A 14,793-nucleotide genomic window follows, 5' to 3' on the forward strand; every position below is an offset into this window, starting at 1 on the left:
ACATCTGGCAATAGGTCATGTAGTGGTCATAGACATCTGGCTATGTGTGCTTGTAGTACCCAGCACATCTAGCTGTGGGTACCTGTATGGGCCCAGTATATCTGGCTGTGTGGGTGCTTGTAGGGGTTATGTATATCTGGCTGTACTTGCAAAGGCCATGTACATACCATTGTGGATTTTTGTAGGGATCCTGCACATCTAGCTGAAGATACATGAGGGGATTCTGCCAGTGTTGGTCAAACTATTGTATCTGTACATATATATAATATATGTAACGACTTTGATTGTACCACAGACAGGTGGTATATCAAATCTCTTCCCCTTTCAACCTACTGCCATTTCTTAGCTTGTAAACCACAGTGATAAAAAGTAAGCACTTAGAATCCCTGCTAATATCTACTCACTTGCTGGATTCTGATTGGCTAGGACAGCCCTCCATGCATGGCCTCCTCTTCCATTATCATATTGTAACCCATTCCTGGTATGTTTAACATGCTTCTCTCCCCGTACCTAAATTGAGCTTTGAATTATGTAACAAAAACATTTGTCTCCTGAAATGATCTCTTCCTCTGTCCCCTCTCTCTCTCCTTTATGTCTTTTCTTTGGTTTCAGAATTAATTCATTTTAACATTTTTCCTCTCCTTTTTTCCCTTGTCTTTTTGTAGTCTGGAGAAAGCAAGGTTAGAACAAAGCACACGACCTTGATGGCCTTTGTGACTGTCTGAGATTTTTTATTTGCTGTTTGCCGCACACTCTGCATGCCCCTTTTCCCTTAATTCTGGCTTTTCCCTCCTGCCCCTTCCCCCACTGACAGAGACCTGGAGGTGGGGGAGGGGAGAGTTGGCACCAGAAAGACCACTGGTTTCTTTTTCCTGGAGTAAGGCTGATGGAGACAGTCAGGAGAATCCACCTTTTGAAAGCGTTAAAGGAGAACTGTTGTACTGGATAAGGACAGGTCTAGTTTCCAAACAGACGCCAGGCTAAGTGGAATACTATGCCAGTGTCATATCCACAGGTGGGCCTGGGTGGGCAAGGACCCACCCACTTTGAGCTCAGGTTCACCCAAATTTGCTGCACCCTTGCTGTGGTTGGCAGGATAGCTGTAGACCTCCTCTTGACCAGAACTCTTCCAAGCTGGGCACTTGGCAAGTTGCCACCACTGCCACACACCCTTCATGCATGCATGAAAAATGAGCATGTATGGGAGGCTGGCGGCAGCTGCAACTCAGACACACAGCTGCCAGCTACTCAACTTGGAAGAATTCTGGCCAGCAGAGAAGGAGGTCTTCAGCTGATGGGGCTTGGGGATCCCCACCAGCTCAGGCATTTATAGTTTGAGTTTTTTTTTGGGGGGGGGGTGCCAGGGGGTAGGGTGAGAGCAGAGAAAATATTTCATGCCCACCAACTTTGGACTTACCTCCCCCCTCCCAATTAACCAACTGGCTACGTCACTGCATTATGTAGAGTAGAAATGACAGACGCAGGAGGCACCTTATAAACTAATTCATTTATTGCGGCATGAGCTTTCGAGATCCACTTAGCGCTTCTGCATATATATTTAGCGAGCCTCCCCTTTAAGATAAGTGTCCTGCTGCACTTTATGAAAAGAACATTTAAATTAATATCTCACAAAATTTAAACATGTCTGAAAGCTTACACATTTTTTGAAAAAAAAAAACATTGAACCAGTGATGATGCTGGTAGATTGTGAGCAGGAAATAATGTTTGCTCATGTGTAACATGTCACCTCCGAAGGTCTATAAAAACATTTAACTGTATTTATTTTTGAATTGATATAGTGATAATTAACCTCTTAACTTAGGCGCTTAGATCTTTTCATCCTGACCCCTAAGTCATAATCCTGTCCTAAGAACAAATGCCCCTTTTGACCTGGCCTTATTTGGCTGCCTTATCATTTATTTGTTTGGATTTGCATCCCACTTAACATATAAACAATGGTGTAAGTGGGTAACAGTACTAGATACTAAGATTTTAGCATAAGTAGATCATTGTCTAAAATTTAAACGTACGAACAAAAATTTAAAAAACTTCACCCCCCCCCCCCCCCAAAAAAAAAATATTTTATCATTGTGGTCAGCATTGACTTCACATGCTAACTGCAGCATTTAAATTTATACCCAGGTATTCGGGAATGGGCATTGACTATCTAGTTATAAGTCAGCCACAAGATGTTAGCTGGGTACTATCAGCTGGTACTCGGATAACCATCCAAATAAGTTTGGACAGCTACTGTATTTTGCTCTTCTAACTTATTCGGGTACCAGTGCTGAATATCGGTGGTACCCAGATAATTTGTGGCTCCACCCCTGGACTGTTCCAACACTATCCAGATATTGGGGGGGGGGGAGGGGGTGACCAATGAAGATTTTCAGTGGCATTGTTTAGATAATCACAGAAAGGTAAGCAGACTGAAAAACAGACTGTGATTCAAAGTAATCCAAATTACCGTTTATTAGCAACAACACTGAAGAGGTTAGTATAGCACCCGACTTGGCCAAGTTTCGCCCTTCTTGTGCTTCCTCAGGAGCCAATAGTACTAGACTGGTGTATTAAAAAGGCTTCCACCAAACCTGATAGTAACATCTATCTCCCTCTGTACTTTTCCAGTCATGTGACCAGCACTAAACTTTAAGGTTTGTTTTGTGCAGGAAGGCAGGTTGATGCAGCACTACTACTACTACTACTTAACATTTCTAGAGCGCTACTAGGGTTACACAGCGCTGTACAAATTAACAAGGAAGGACGGTCCCTTCTCAAAGGAGCTTACAATCTAAAGGACGAAATGTCAAGTTGGGGCAGTCTAGATTTCCTGAGTAGAGGTGTAGTGGTTAGGTGCCGAAGGCGACATTGAAGAGGTGGGTTTTGAGCAATGATTTGAAGATGGGCAGGGAGGGGGCCTGGCGTATGGGCTCAGGGAGTTTGTCCCACGCATGGGGTGAGGCGAGGCAGAAAGGGCGGAGTCTGGAGTTTGGCGGTGGTGGAGAAGGGTACTGAAAGGAGGGATTAGTCTTGAGAGCGGAGGTTACGGGTAGGAACGTAAGGGGAGATGAGGGTAGAGAGGAAGGGAGGGGCTGCAGATCGAGTGCATTTGTAGGTTAATAGCAGAAGCTTGAACTGTATGCGGTACCTGATCGGAAGCCAGTGAAGTGACTTGAGGAGAGGGGTGATATGAGTATATCGGTCCAGGCAGAAGATAAGACGTGCAGCAGAGTTCTGAACGGACTGAAGGGGGGATAGATGGCTAAGTGGGAGACCAGTGAGGAGTAGGTTGCAGTAGTCAAGGCGAGAGGTAATGAGAGAGTGGATGAGAGTTCGGGTGGTGTGCTCAGAGAGGAAAGGGCGAATTTTGCTAATGTTATAGAGGAAGAAGCGACAGGTCTTGGCTATCTACTTGGTATAGCAGTAGAGAGACATTTCTATCAGATTTGATGCAAGCCTCTTAATTACACCAATCTGGTACTGTTGGCCCCTGAGGCAACTCAAGAGGGGTGAAACTTGGCCAAGTTGGGCGATATACTAACCTCTTCAGTGTTGTTGCTAATAAACGGTAATTTGGATTACTTTGGACTACTAGGTCTGTTCTTCGTTCTGCTCTCTATTCTGTTGGTCTGGATTGTGCAGACTGACTGCCTACTTGGTTTCTGGGATTATCTAGATAATGCCACTGAATATCATTGGCTGGCCCCAGTGAGTGGCACATATCCAGATAGGAGTCCTACCCCGAGTGCTACTGAATAAACAACCTCTTTGTTTCACATAAACAGATTACTGATGAAATTCACAAAAACTAAAAGAGCAACCATACAGTAAATATCACATAAAATTCTAAGGAGGCGCAACAAGGAGCAATTTCAACCGACAATTCATAGTGGGCCAGATTAGTAAACAGCGCCCAAAGTTAGGTGCCATTAAGAGCTGCGCTAAGCTAGCATTCTGTAAAGAGCCACGCCCCCTTTTCAGTGGTGCATTATGAAATTTAGGCAGATGTGCACATAACTCCAAATGAGTGTGAATTAACGCCGGTTATTGATTGTTAACGCATCATTAATTAAGTAGTTTAAGTGTGCATCTGTAATTCATGCCCAAATTTGGACAACCTATATAGAATCGGGGGAAATATAACTAACATTCAAAATATAGGAAAAATAGAACTGATTAATTTATGACAAAAGATACCTGAACCAGCAACCTTATAAATTTAGGAGCTCTTTTTGCTAAAGCTTAGCGGCCGCTAACTGCCATTTGGCCCATAAGTATAAAATAGGACGCTCAGCATTTAGCCACGCAAATTCTGTTAGCGAGCACTAAGCTTTAATAAAAGGGCCCCTTGGCTGGCTAACGGATACAGTTTTTAAAAGCTTTTGAAGTTAACACATTTTACTCCTTTGAAAATGGATCTCTGAGTGACCCCCGTTCTTTCCCTTTAGTTTTGCTGTGGTACTTCACCTGTAACTATTCATAGTTGGAAAGGATTTTGAACTTTCTCAGGTTATGTCCTACATCCCACTTTCCAGGAGTGGAGGAGTAGCCTAGTGGTTAGTGCAGTGGGCTTTGATCCTGATAACCTGGGTTCAGTCCCCACTGCAGCTCCTTGTGATCCTGGGCAAGTCACTTAACCCTCCATTGCCCCAGGTCCAAAAAAGTTAGATTGTGAGCCCCCTAGGGACAGAGAAAGTACCTGTATATAATGTGTACAGCGCTGCGTATGTCTAGTAGCGCTATAGAAATGATTAGTAGGTGATAGCAGCATGAGTCATGACCTCACATTCTCTTCTCAGTCTCCACTCCCCCTCCCATGCCTTTCCATCAGGGTAATCCCTGCAGGCCCTCCCCCTCTTTGCTGATGTGTAAAATGCCACCAGATTCAGAATCAGAGTTTCAGCAAGAGATGTTCCACAGCTCCCTGTCTTTTGAAGGTGTTTCTATTGGATTTCTCTCCTCTTCTATCTAGGAGTTCAGATTTTCTTAAGAATGCATGAATTATTTTCTTTTATCCACTGGTCCATTTCCATTCCTGTTTCAAGTCATTGGGGGAAAGGGTCAAAGAGGAAGCCACAAGGAGAAAAAGAAGTTTGCATGCTAGGGTGCTTTTAACTCTTACATGCAGACATTAGCAATTTGGTAGGCCCAAAGTGCCGTAACACACGGTGAGCCCAATGTAAGCACGGCCTTATGGAGCCTGTGATGCAAGAGAGCTGTGACCTGTGTATGCACTTTCTTGTAGAGCTTCCATCACAGGAGAGGTGACCTAGGGATGCATGACTTTATAGGAGCCTCCAATGCAAAGAAGGCACGACCTGTATGTGTACCATCTTGTGAAGCTGTCATTGTAAGGGAGGCATGACCCATGTATGAAGCTTCCATCAGAGGAGAAAAGTGATCTGTGTGTGCACAGTCATATGAAGCTTCTGTCACATGAGAGGTGTGACCTGTATGCACTGGCTTGTGGAGCCTCCATCACAGGGGAGGTGACCTGAGTATGCATGGCCTTATACGAGCCTCCAGGGCAAAGGAGGCACAACCTGTTTGTGCATTGTCTTGTGAAGCTTCCAGCACAGGGGGAGATGTGACCTGCATATGTACAGCCTTATAAAGCTTTCATTGTAAGGGAGGCATGACCCATGTGCACAGTCTTGTGAAGCTTCCATCACAGGAGAAGGGTGACCTGTGTGTGCACAGTCATATGAAGCTTCTGTCACATGAGAGGCATGAGCTGTGTGTGCACAGTCTTGTGAAGCTTCCATCGCAGGGGAGGCATGACCTGTATGTGCACAGTCTTGTGAAGCTTCCATTGTAAAGGAGGTCTGGCCTATGTGTGCACAATTTTATAGAATTTCCATTGCAGGGGAAGTGTCACCTGTATGTGCATAATTATGAAAAGTCTTCATGGCATTGGACATTACATTTCATTTCACATTGGTCCCCACTCTTCAACTAGACTGAGAGCTGTTTACAACATAATTAGAGCACACAATTAAGAAACAACAATTCAGTAAAGTAACACAAATTTTACAACAATACCACTAACATGATTCTTATCTAATCCCTTCTCCCGCAGGACAGGGACAAGAATCTCTCCACCCCACCCACCAAATAACACAAAATAAATTCCACTTCGACCAAACAGGAGATAAAACAGAATGGGATCCCAATCAATCATTAAGGAATACCTAAAGGGGCAACCCCCTTTGGTTCTCTCTTTCAGTGGTGACTTGCCAATGGTCACATACCCATAGATCTGGGCTGGCTCTTCACCTGGCCTGGTGCTCTGGCTACAGCTGCTGGTGGAAACTGAGCTAAGCTATATCTGCTCAGTTAGAAATGTGACCTGTGTGAGCAGTCTTGCTACATGATGGCATTTCCTGCAAAAGATGGGTTCTCCATATACTAGGCAGAAGAAGACTTATAGCCTAAAAAAAATGGGAGGGGAGGGAGGTGTGCCAGAGGCATGATGAACTTTTACCAGGACAGAGCTGATATTCAGAATTGTTTGGGTAAAGTTATTCAGTTAAGTTGAGCTGAACGGACAGCTGTCCAGTTAATATTAGGGAGGTATATTCATCAGGCTGACTTAACCGGATGAGTCAATTGACTATCTGGTTAAACATACAGCACTGTTTCAATTATCCGACCTTCACTAATCCGACCATCCGGCATATCCGACAGCCCCCCCCCAGTGACGTCATCTCATTGCTGTTAATACTGTATTTTAAATACAGATTCCCTGTGCCTGTTCTTTAATCATAAAGTATGTTTTCCACACATTTTTTTAAAGGGTTACCATTGTTTTCCGTATTATCCATCCGTCTTTTCATTTATCCAACAACAGGTCGGTCCCACTGTATACGTCAGATAATCAAGACTGTACTGTAATTGGATAATTTATCTGGTTAACTTTAACTAAATATGAGATTGCCAAATATCAGCCCCATGCTAACAGACACAAAAAGGGTAATTTTATAAGGGGGCATTTAGTGTAACTGCGTTTTCAGACGCCTATTTTCAATCAATGTTATTAAGACAAGAAGGCATCTACTTGTTTTTATAAAATTCTGTCTACATTGCGGTTGTGGTATAACAGAGAGAGGGAGCAAAGCACAAAAAAGCCAAGAAACAAAACAAAAAGCACCAAGGGCTTTAAAAAAAAGGGGGAATGAAGTCTTTAATCATATTCGTTGATGAAACAATATTTAAATGGACCCTTCAAAAGAAGGGGGAATGAAGTCTTTAATCATATTCGTTGATGAAACAATATTTAAATAGACCCTTTCAAAAAAAGGGGGAATGAAGTCTTTAATCATATTCGTTGATGAAACAATATTTAAATGGACCCTTCAAAAGAAGGGGGAATGAAGTCTTTAATCATATTCGTTGATGAAACAATATTTAAATGGACCCTTTTTATATTGTTTCATCAATGTATATGATTAAAGACTTCATTCCCCCTTTTTTTGAAGGCCCTCTTGGTGCTCTTTGTTTTGTTACATTGCAGTTGTGGGCATTTACACTTATCCCCGGAGCAGGTATAAATGTCCGTACTTAGAATTTTTAAGGACACCTGTAGACTAGTGTTCCCCCCATCTTCCACCCAAATTCCACCCTGTACACATCAACGTATGTGCCATCATGTTAAACATGTACTTCCTCAGCGACCCTCCAGACCGGTCAAGATGCGTGGGTTATGTACTCCTACCAGCAGAGGGAGACTGAGAAAACACTGAGCTTTGAACACTGACTATATAACCTGTGCAGAACCTACAGTAGCCAGTATTTTCTCAGTCTCAGCAGAGGTAGAAGGACAGCCTGTGCAGTCTTCAATAGTCTGGTGAGGTAGCCTTGATTTTAGGGATAAAGGATTTTGGGTTTTCTTTCAGGAGATTTCTATCCTTTAAGTACCCTGTACGTGGTTTGCCATTTACATGTGTATGTGGTCAGATACATGTATAAATGACTTTATACAACTATTCCCATAAATGGGTTGAACTAGCACAACTTGGCAGAACTTGCAGCAATCATCAGAATTGGAAATGAATACACCATCCCCGCGATATTCAAAACCACTTAACAGGGCCAGGAACGGCACGTACATAGCCAGCTGTCCAACAATATTCAACGGAAGATAGCCGGCTATCCACTGATTTTTAGCATTGGTTTGGCGGCCATCTTTGGGCGTGTGTATAGCTGGTATGTGTTTGGCTGATTTGAGCTTAATTGGCCAGTGCTGAATATCGGCTTTGGCCGGTTAAGTTCAAACCGGCCAGAAATAAACCGGATATTCAATGCCGGTCATCAGAAACAGCCCGGCATTAGCGCCGACTGGAGAAGTTAGCTGGGCTAACTACCGTGGTCTGAATATCAGCCCCTATAAAAAAATGCGTGATGAGCACTGTTCTATAAATGACGCTCTGAGTTGGGTGCCATTTACAGAAAAATGAATAGTGTCAAGATCCACGCCCAACTTGTAGGCACAAGGATTTACACCAGCTGAAACCTGGTGTAAATCCTCGTGTGTAAATTAGGCGTGGATCCCCCAAATTCTATAATACTACACACAACTTTAGTGAACGCCCCTGACCCCCTCCCCTCCATGGCAATGCACCCTTTTCAGTTACGCGCTATAAGATTTGCGTGCTCATCTTTATAGAATAGCACATAGCAAGATGCACGCAAAGCCAAATTGTTGCCAGTTAACATCAATAATTGATGATTAGTGCCCAATTATTGGCACTAATTGGCTCGTTTCTCAAATTGGGCTTGCACCCTAATTTGCATGCACAATTTGTAGCACCATATGTAGAATCCGGGGGTTAATAACTTGGAAGTCACTTTCCAAGCCTTTTGAAGCAGTCTTCATGTTGTGCACGTGCAGCCCATATCTTGGGATTCACATCTCTCGGTGACAGCATAGATTGGGATCGCCTTGCACAATTTCAGAGACAGGCATAAACTTGCCCCTAGCCCTCCCCATGAGGTCTTCTGCAGGGCCACAAGGCAACAGACCTTGGGGAATGCTGGATCAGCTTCCAGTCGTCCAGAAAAATTAAAATGCCAAAGCAGGTAATGACTGCTTGTTAAGCAGCCATGACCAACTTCCATGGCACTGTGAGACCTGGGGCTTTTTATGCTGTGCTTAAAGGCTTCTCACTATCTTCAGAAGAGCCTTGAATTGGCTTCTACAGACTGTCCTCTCATATGTTGTGTTTTTGCACAGTATATTTTGCTGGTCCTTACTCTGCTGTCCTATATCTTGGTCTGCTCTGTGGTATTTCCTGCTTGATTTTCTCATTCATTGCCACCCCATTCTCATCTGTACCTTTCCGGATTTTTCTAGGGGTGTCAGGGAGAGGGGAAGTTCTTACATTTTAAGCCTGGTCTGACTTTTATTCCTTCACAAAAGGTGTTTGAGGTTCATATATGAGTATAGGAGACCATATTTGTAATGTCTGAGGTTGCAATGTGGGCTGTCCTCCATCACAGAGAGGAACTGATTCTCCTGCTTGTTACATGCTAACACATATTCCTCTAACAGAAAGCCTTAGTAGAAAGGCTTTATAAGGTGGTCATAAACTGGCCTTTGTGACATCATAGTCTGATACAGGAGATCAGTGATGTCATAAGGGGCTGATAGTAACTACTCTCTTATAAGATGGGTGTGGTGTGGTTCAGATAAGTTTCATGACAGTGGTTGGAACCACATATAACATCTTTGCTTATGCTGGGAAGAGTGAGAGAAAAAACATGAACCTCCCACCCAACCTCCTTTATATCACAGCAGTTATCTTCCTTCCTCCCCCCACACACACTTTATCAAAATCACTCATATTTCATTAGCCTTCAATGGAAGGGCCCTCTATTTGCATTCTGTTGTCATAATTTTAAAGTGTCAGCTGTCTGTCACAAGCTCCATGGATGTTGCCCATTCGTGTAAGCTCAGTTGCGTGAAGGGTTGTCATTCTATTTCCTTAATGTGCCACTACTGCAGTGTAAAAATGTGCTTCTCTGTTTCTGACTCCATCTGCATGCTCAGATTTTTTTTTTTTTGGTGGGGGTAGGGGAGGTTCCTTTGGGGTGAATACTAGGCCTTCCCTCCTTCCATTTCTGAGACTTTCTTGTACTTGTAGTCTGGTGGTTCAGACCAAGAGCGCACGAAGAAGAAGCGGCGTGGGGACCGGTACTCGGTGCAGACCTCACTGATCGTAGCCACCCTGAAGAAGATGCTGCCCATCGGGCTCAACATGTGCTCACCGACAGACCAGGAGCTCATCTCTTTGGCCAAACTCCGCTACTCCCTGGTAAGGTGGCTTTGCCGGGAGAAAGCCATGTTTTCCTCAAGTGATGTTTGATCCTCCTTGCCTGGTGGGAGGGATGGAAAGCATGCCAGGGTGTCAGGGGCTTTCAGGGATACAGGAGTGATGTCAAAATAATCCATCTTGCATTTATCAGTTCTTGCAGTGGAAGTTTTCCAAAAAACATGGCTTCATGGGAAAAGGAGCCGTAAGTGAAAGCTGGCTATTTTGGAGGCATTCCGGGGGCAGAGTCGGCACTTGGCCGGTTAAGTGCCGATATTCAGCACTTAACTAGCCAGGGTAACGGCATAAATAGGACTGTGTTTTATGTCGTCCCATTTTTATGTGGAGCAGTGGCCTAGTGGTTAGGGTGGTGGACTTTGGTCCTGGGGAACTGAGGAACTGAATTTGATTCCCACTTCAGGCACAGGCAGCTCCTTGTGACTCTGGGCAAGTCACTTAACCCTCCATTGCCTCATGTAAGCCGCATTGAGCCTGCCATGAGTGGGAAAGCGCGGAGTACAAATGTAACTAAAATAAACTCATGATCAGTTAAGTTCTGAATAGGCAGGGCTGCCGAGGGACATAGCCGGGCCTGAGGGAAGACTTGGCCACCATATGTACACAGGCACGTGCGCCACCCCCCTCCACACTCAGGCCGCTGCCCCCGCGCTGCTCCTGTCCATGCCAAAAGTCGGGGCCCGGATGATTGCATTAATGCGATATCACGTTAATGCAATCATCTGTGTCCTGGGCAGCACGCAGAAGCAGGAGATGACAGACCCAGAAGCAGACAGGAAGAAGCTTTCCGGCGCCACAGCTGGGCTCGGGGAATTCTGCCCCCCCCCCCCCCCCCCAGCTCCCTCCTCTCAGCGACTCTGTGAATAGGCTCAGACATAGGCTGGCATTGAATATCCAGGAATAACGCCAGCAGCGGTAAGCAAAACATTCACCGTTGTAAACTGAATGTTACCCCTAGGTGCATATTCTTAACACCAGCTGGCATAAGTGCTTCGGCTAAATTACAAGCTTGTATTTTTCTGTTATGCAAATATTCAATAAAGGAAAGTTGGCATTTATGTTCTTTTAGGTTCTTACCAGGAGCCCAGTTATAGAAGTTGACCCATCCCGCCCTTTCATGCATACTTTTACCTGTGGTGGGCAGAGGCATTGCTTGGGGAGGGGTGGTAATTGAGGTGGGTTTTTCACATACATGCCAACTTTGGGATTTTTGCACATTTTGCATGTTCTCAACAGCAAGTGTAAATGTGGGTAAGTTTTTTTCCACAGGATAATTTTCAAAGGGTAGGTATGTCCCTATTTTCCCTTTAAAAACTGCTGTGACCTTATTCATGTGTTGGCTGCACAAGCTAGATGGGCTGTTAAAAGAAAATTTTCTTTCAGCATCTTAAACCAGCAAATTCCTCATTCTCTCTCGACCTTAAGGTTGAACCATTTGTCATACTGGGTCAGCCTTCTACTCGGAGAGTAGCAGACTTAGGGCCAGATGCACTAAACTTAACGAGCCATTAACGAGCAAGTAGTAAACCGTGGCATGCACAAAAAGCTTCTCCGAGCCATTTTCCGATCACTGTAGCAGCTAACAAAAACGGAATTCAGATGAGCAAATTAGTACCCCAATGTGTATAAATCGTTTTCCGATTGCCTAACCGTGGAAAATCTAACGGGAGGTCTGTACCTCTCATTGGAGCTGCGCGGGATTTATTCGCCTCTAAAAACTTCTATAAATTTAACAAAAAAAAAATCGGGAAAAAAACCGTCCAAGTGCTCGTCAGGGACGTCCTTTATGGATGGCCTTCACTCAAAACAACCAGCCGGAAACCTTTGCCAAGCCACGTCCAAGTGCTCGTCAGAGTCGTCCTTCTCAAGTGCCTAACATGGACGTCCTTCACTAAGGACGTCCCTGACGAGCACTTGGACGTTTTTCCCCCAGATTTTTTGTGATGGGTGCGAGGACGTCCAAATCAAAAAACTTCGATTATGCCCCACCTCCAGGTCTCTCTCAGCCAATCACAGCACATTTAGCTGACACCAGTGACAACTAAACACACTGTGATTGGCTGAGAGAGACCTGGAGGAGGGGCATCTGACGTGCCGCTAACACCCCGGGGCAAGGCGACCAGAGCAGAAGCCGCCGATAGCTGCCAGGTATGAGTTTGATGACACGGTGTGGAGGGGCTTGAGAGAGAAAAGTAGAAGACTGAGGAGAGAGATTGGTTCCCCGATCCCCAGTTTGCAGATGCAGTTTGCCGCCTGCGGGATGCTTTACAGGGAGAGAAGGTGTGCCTCGGCAGAGATGTCCTTTTTTTGTTTGTGTTTTTTTTAGTGAAGGACGTCCATAATGCTTGGCTGCTCTGCGCATGCTCGACTGGCCGACTGACTTCCAAGGGAATAGAGAATGCAACTGAGCTGCAACGAGCAGCTCATTTGCATTCCGTTTCCTTGATGCATGGCCGTTCCCTACCGATTCGCTATGGATTCGGTAAGGGAAGGGCTCTTCCGAGGACCTTAGTGCATCTGGCCCTTATAGCCTAAAGATTCACAGAAGGCAAATAGAATGTTAGGAATTGTTAGGAATGGAATGGAGAATGGAAGAGAGGATATTATATATATTTTAAACCTTTATTTATGCAAACAACAAGCTGGCAAAAAGAGAGGATATTATAATACCTTTGTATCGCTCCATAGTGCGATCACACCTCAAATATTGTGTGCCGTTCTGGTCATTGCATCTCACAAAAGATATAGCAGAATTAGAAAAGGTACAGAGAAGGGTAACAAAAATGATAAAGGGGATGGGATGATGTCCCTATGAGGAAAGGTTAAAGAAACTAGGGCTCTTCAACTTGGAGAAGAAACTGCTGAGGGGAGATATAATAGGGTTCCATAAAATTATGAGTGGAACAGGTAAGCGTGAATTGCGTTTTTACTCTTTCGAAAAATACAAGGCCTGGGGGATGTGCAATGAAGTTACTAAGTAGTACATTTAGAACAAATTAGAGCAAATATATTTTCACTTGTAAATTAAACTCTGGAATTTGTTACCAGAGAATATAGTAAAAATGGTTAGCCTAGAAAGGTCTAAAAAAGGTTTGGCCAAATTCCTAAAAAAAAAAAAGTCCATAAACTGTAGTTAAGGTAGACTTGGGGAAATCCACTGCTTATTCCTGGGATAATCAACATGAAATCTGTTCCAGTACAGTAGTGCTTATGTACTACTCAAATTACGTGAGTATCCTACTTATGTAGGATACTCACGTAATTTGCAATCTATGGTCACAGTAATACTCAGAAGAATCGCTGTGTGTACCGCTCTAAATAGAAGCCAACTTTTCAAACTGGTTTGAGGTGCTACACTGAATACAGATTGTCCCTCAGTATTAGGTGGGGGGGCACAAGCACACACTGCACCCACAAAGCTGGCATCCTTGTCTCTAAATGTGCCTTTTGTGTTTTTTCCCCCCACAACAGAAGGATACTGATGAAGAAGTGAGAGACTTTCTCTACAAGAACCTGCACCTGCAGGGTAAGGTAGGTACTTGGGAAGGAAGGAGGTGCAACCTCAGCATTGGAATCCTGGGAGGCGGGATAAGATGATGATGGGGGGACATGGCCAACTATTAGACAAATTAGGCAATGAGGGGCGGTAAAGAACAGCTACAGTCAAAGCAAAACAATAGTTTCTCACAACCACACAAACTCAAAGAACCATCAGTGTGTAGTTCTAACCATAGGGAAGGTGGGCAATTTTCACATAGCCTGTTTACCCAGGTACATGGCTATTAGACAGTGCCTTCTTCATGTGCGTGTTTATGTATACACACACACACACACACACATTTTAACAAAATGTTTTATTTAGATGTGTGATATCTAATTCTGAAATGTTGGGGTGGTCATGATTGTTGCATTTAATTATCAGAATCTTAAGGAAGGGACAGGGGTGTAGCTACGTGGGGCCACGGGGGCATGGCCCCCCAGATTTGGCCCTGCCCCCCCGCCACCGACCCTTTCGACCCCCCCTTCCCGCCGCCAACCCACCGCCGCTGTCAGGTACCTGTGCTGGTGGGGGTCCCCAACCCCTGCCAGCCGAAGTCCTGTTTCTGTGTGAGTCGTCCTGACGTCCTGCACGTTCCTACATGCATGTATGGACGTCAGGACGACTCACACAGAAACAGAGTCTTTCCATCCAGATCAGCTGCAGCAACGCGCCGGCCCGGAGACCGGCGCTGAAGAGGACTTCGGCTGGCGGGGGTTGGGGACCCCCACCAGCATAGGTACCTGACAGCGGCGGCAGGGAAGGGTTGGTGGCGTCAGGACGGGGGGGTCGAAAGGGGAGAGGCGCCGGGGAGGGTCAAAAGTGGCAGGGGACTGGTCGTGCAAGGGGGGCTAAAATGTGCCCCCTCACCTCGGGCTCTGGACCCCCCTTCCACCGAAGTCTGGCTACACCCCTGGGAAGGGGGTC

At 45.0% G+C, this 14,793-nt stretch overlaps 1 protein-coding gene across 7 annotated transcripts in view; it reads left to right on the forward strand.

The window, feature by feature from the left end:
* The window catches only part of RYR1 (ryanodine receptor 1), a 246,068-nt gene that overhangs the window by 168,321 nt on the left and 62,954 nt on the right, over positions 1 to 14,793 (forward strand). For 4 of the 7 annotated variants that reach the window (XM_030218373.1, XM_030218376.1, XM_030218375.1 and 1 more), the window contains exons 70-72: positions 666 to 680; positions 10,143 to 10,313; positions 13,800 to 13,859. In XM_030218373.1, coding sequence (XP_030074233.1) covers positions 666 to 680; positions 10,143 to 10,313; positions 13,800 to 13,859 — 246 coding nt within the window. The remainder of the gene's footprint in view (positions 1 to 665; positions 681 to 10,142; positions 10,314 to 13,799; positions 13,860 to 14,793) is intronic. The other 3 variants (XM_030218374.1, XM_030218377.1, XM_030218379.1) reach the window with 1 other exon arrangement.

The sequence above is a fragment of the Microcaecilia unicolor genome, chromosome 11 (assembly GCF_901765095.1).
Source record: "Microcaecilia unicolor chromosome 11, aMicUni1.1, whole genome shotgun sequence".
Taxonomy (NCBI): Eukaryota; Metazoa; Chordata; class Amphibia; order Gymnophiona; family Siphonopidae; genus Microcaecilia; species Microcaecilia unicolor.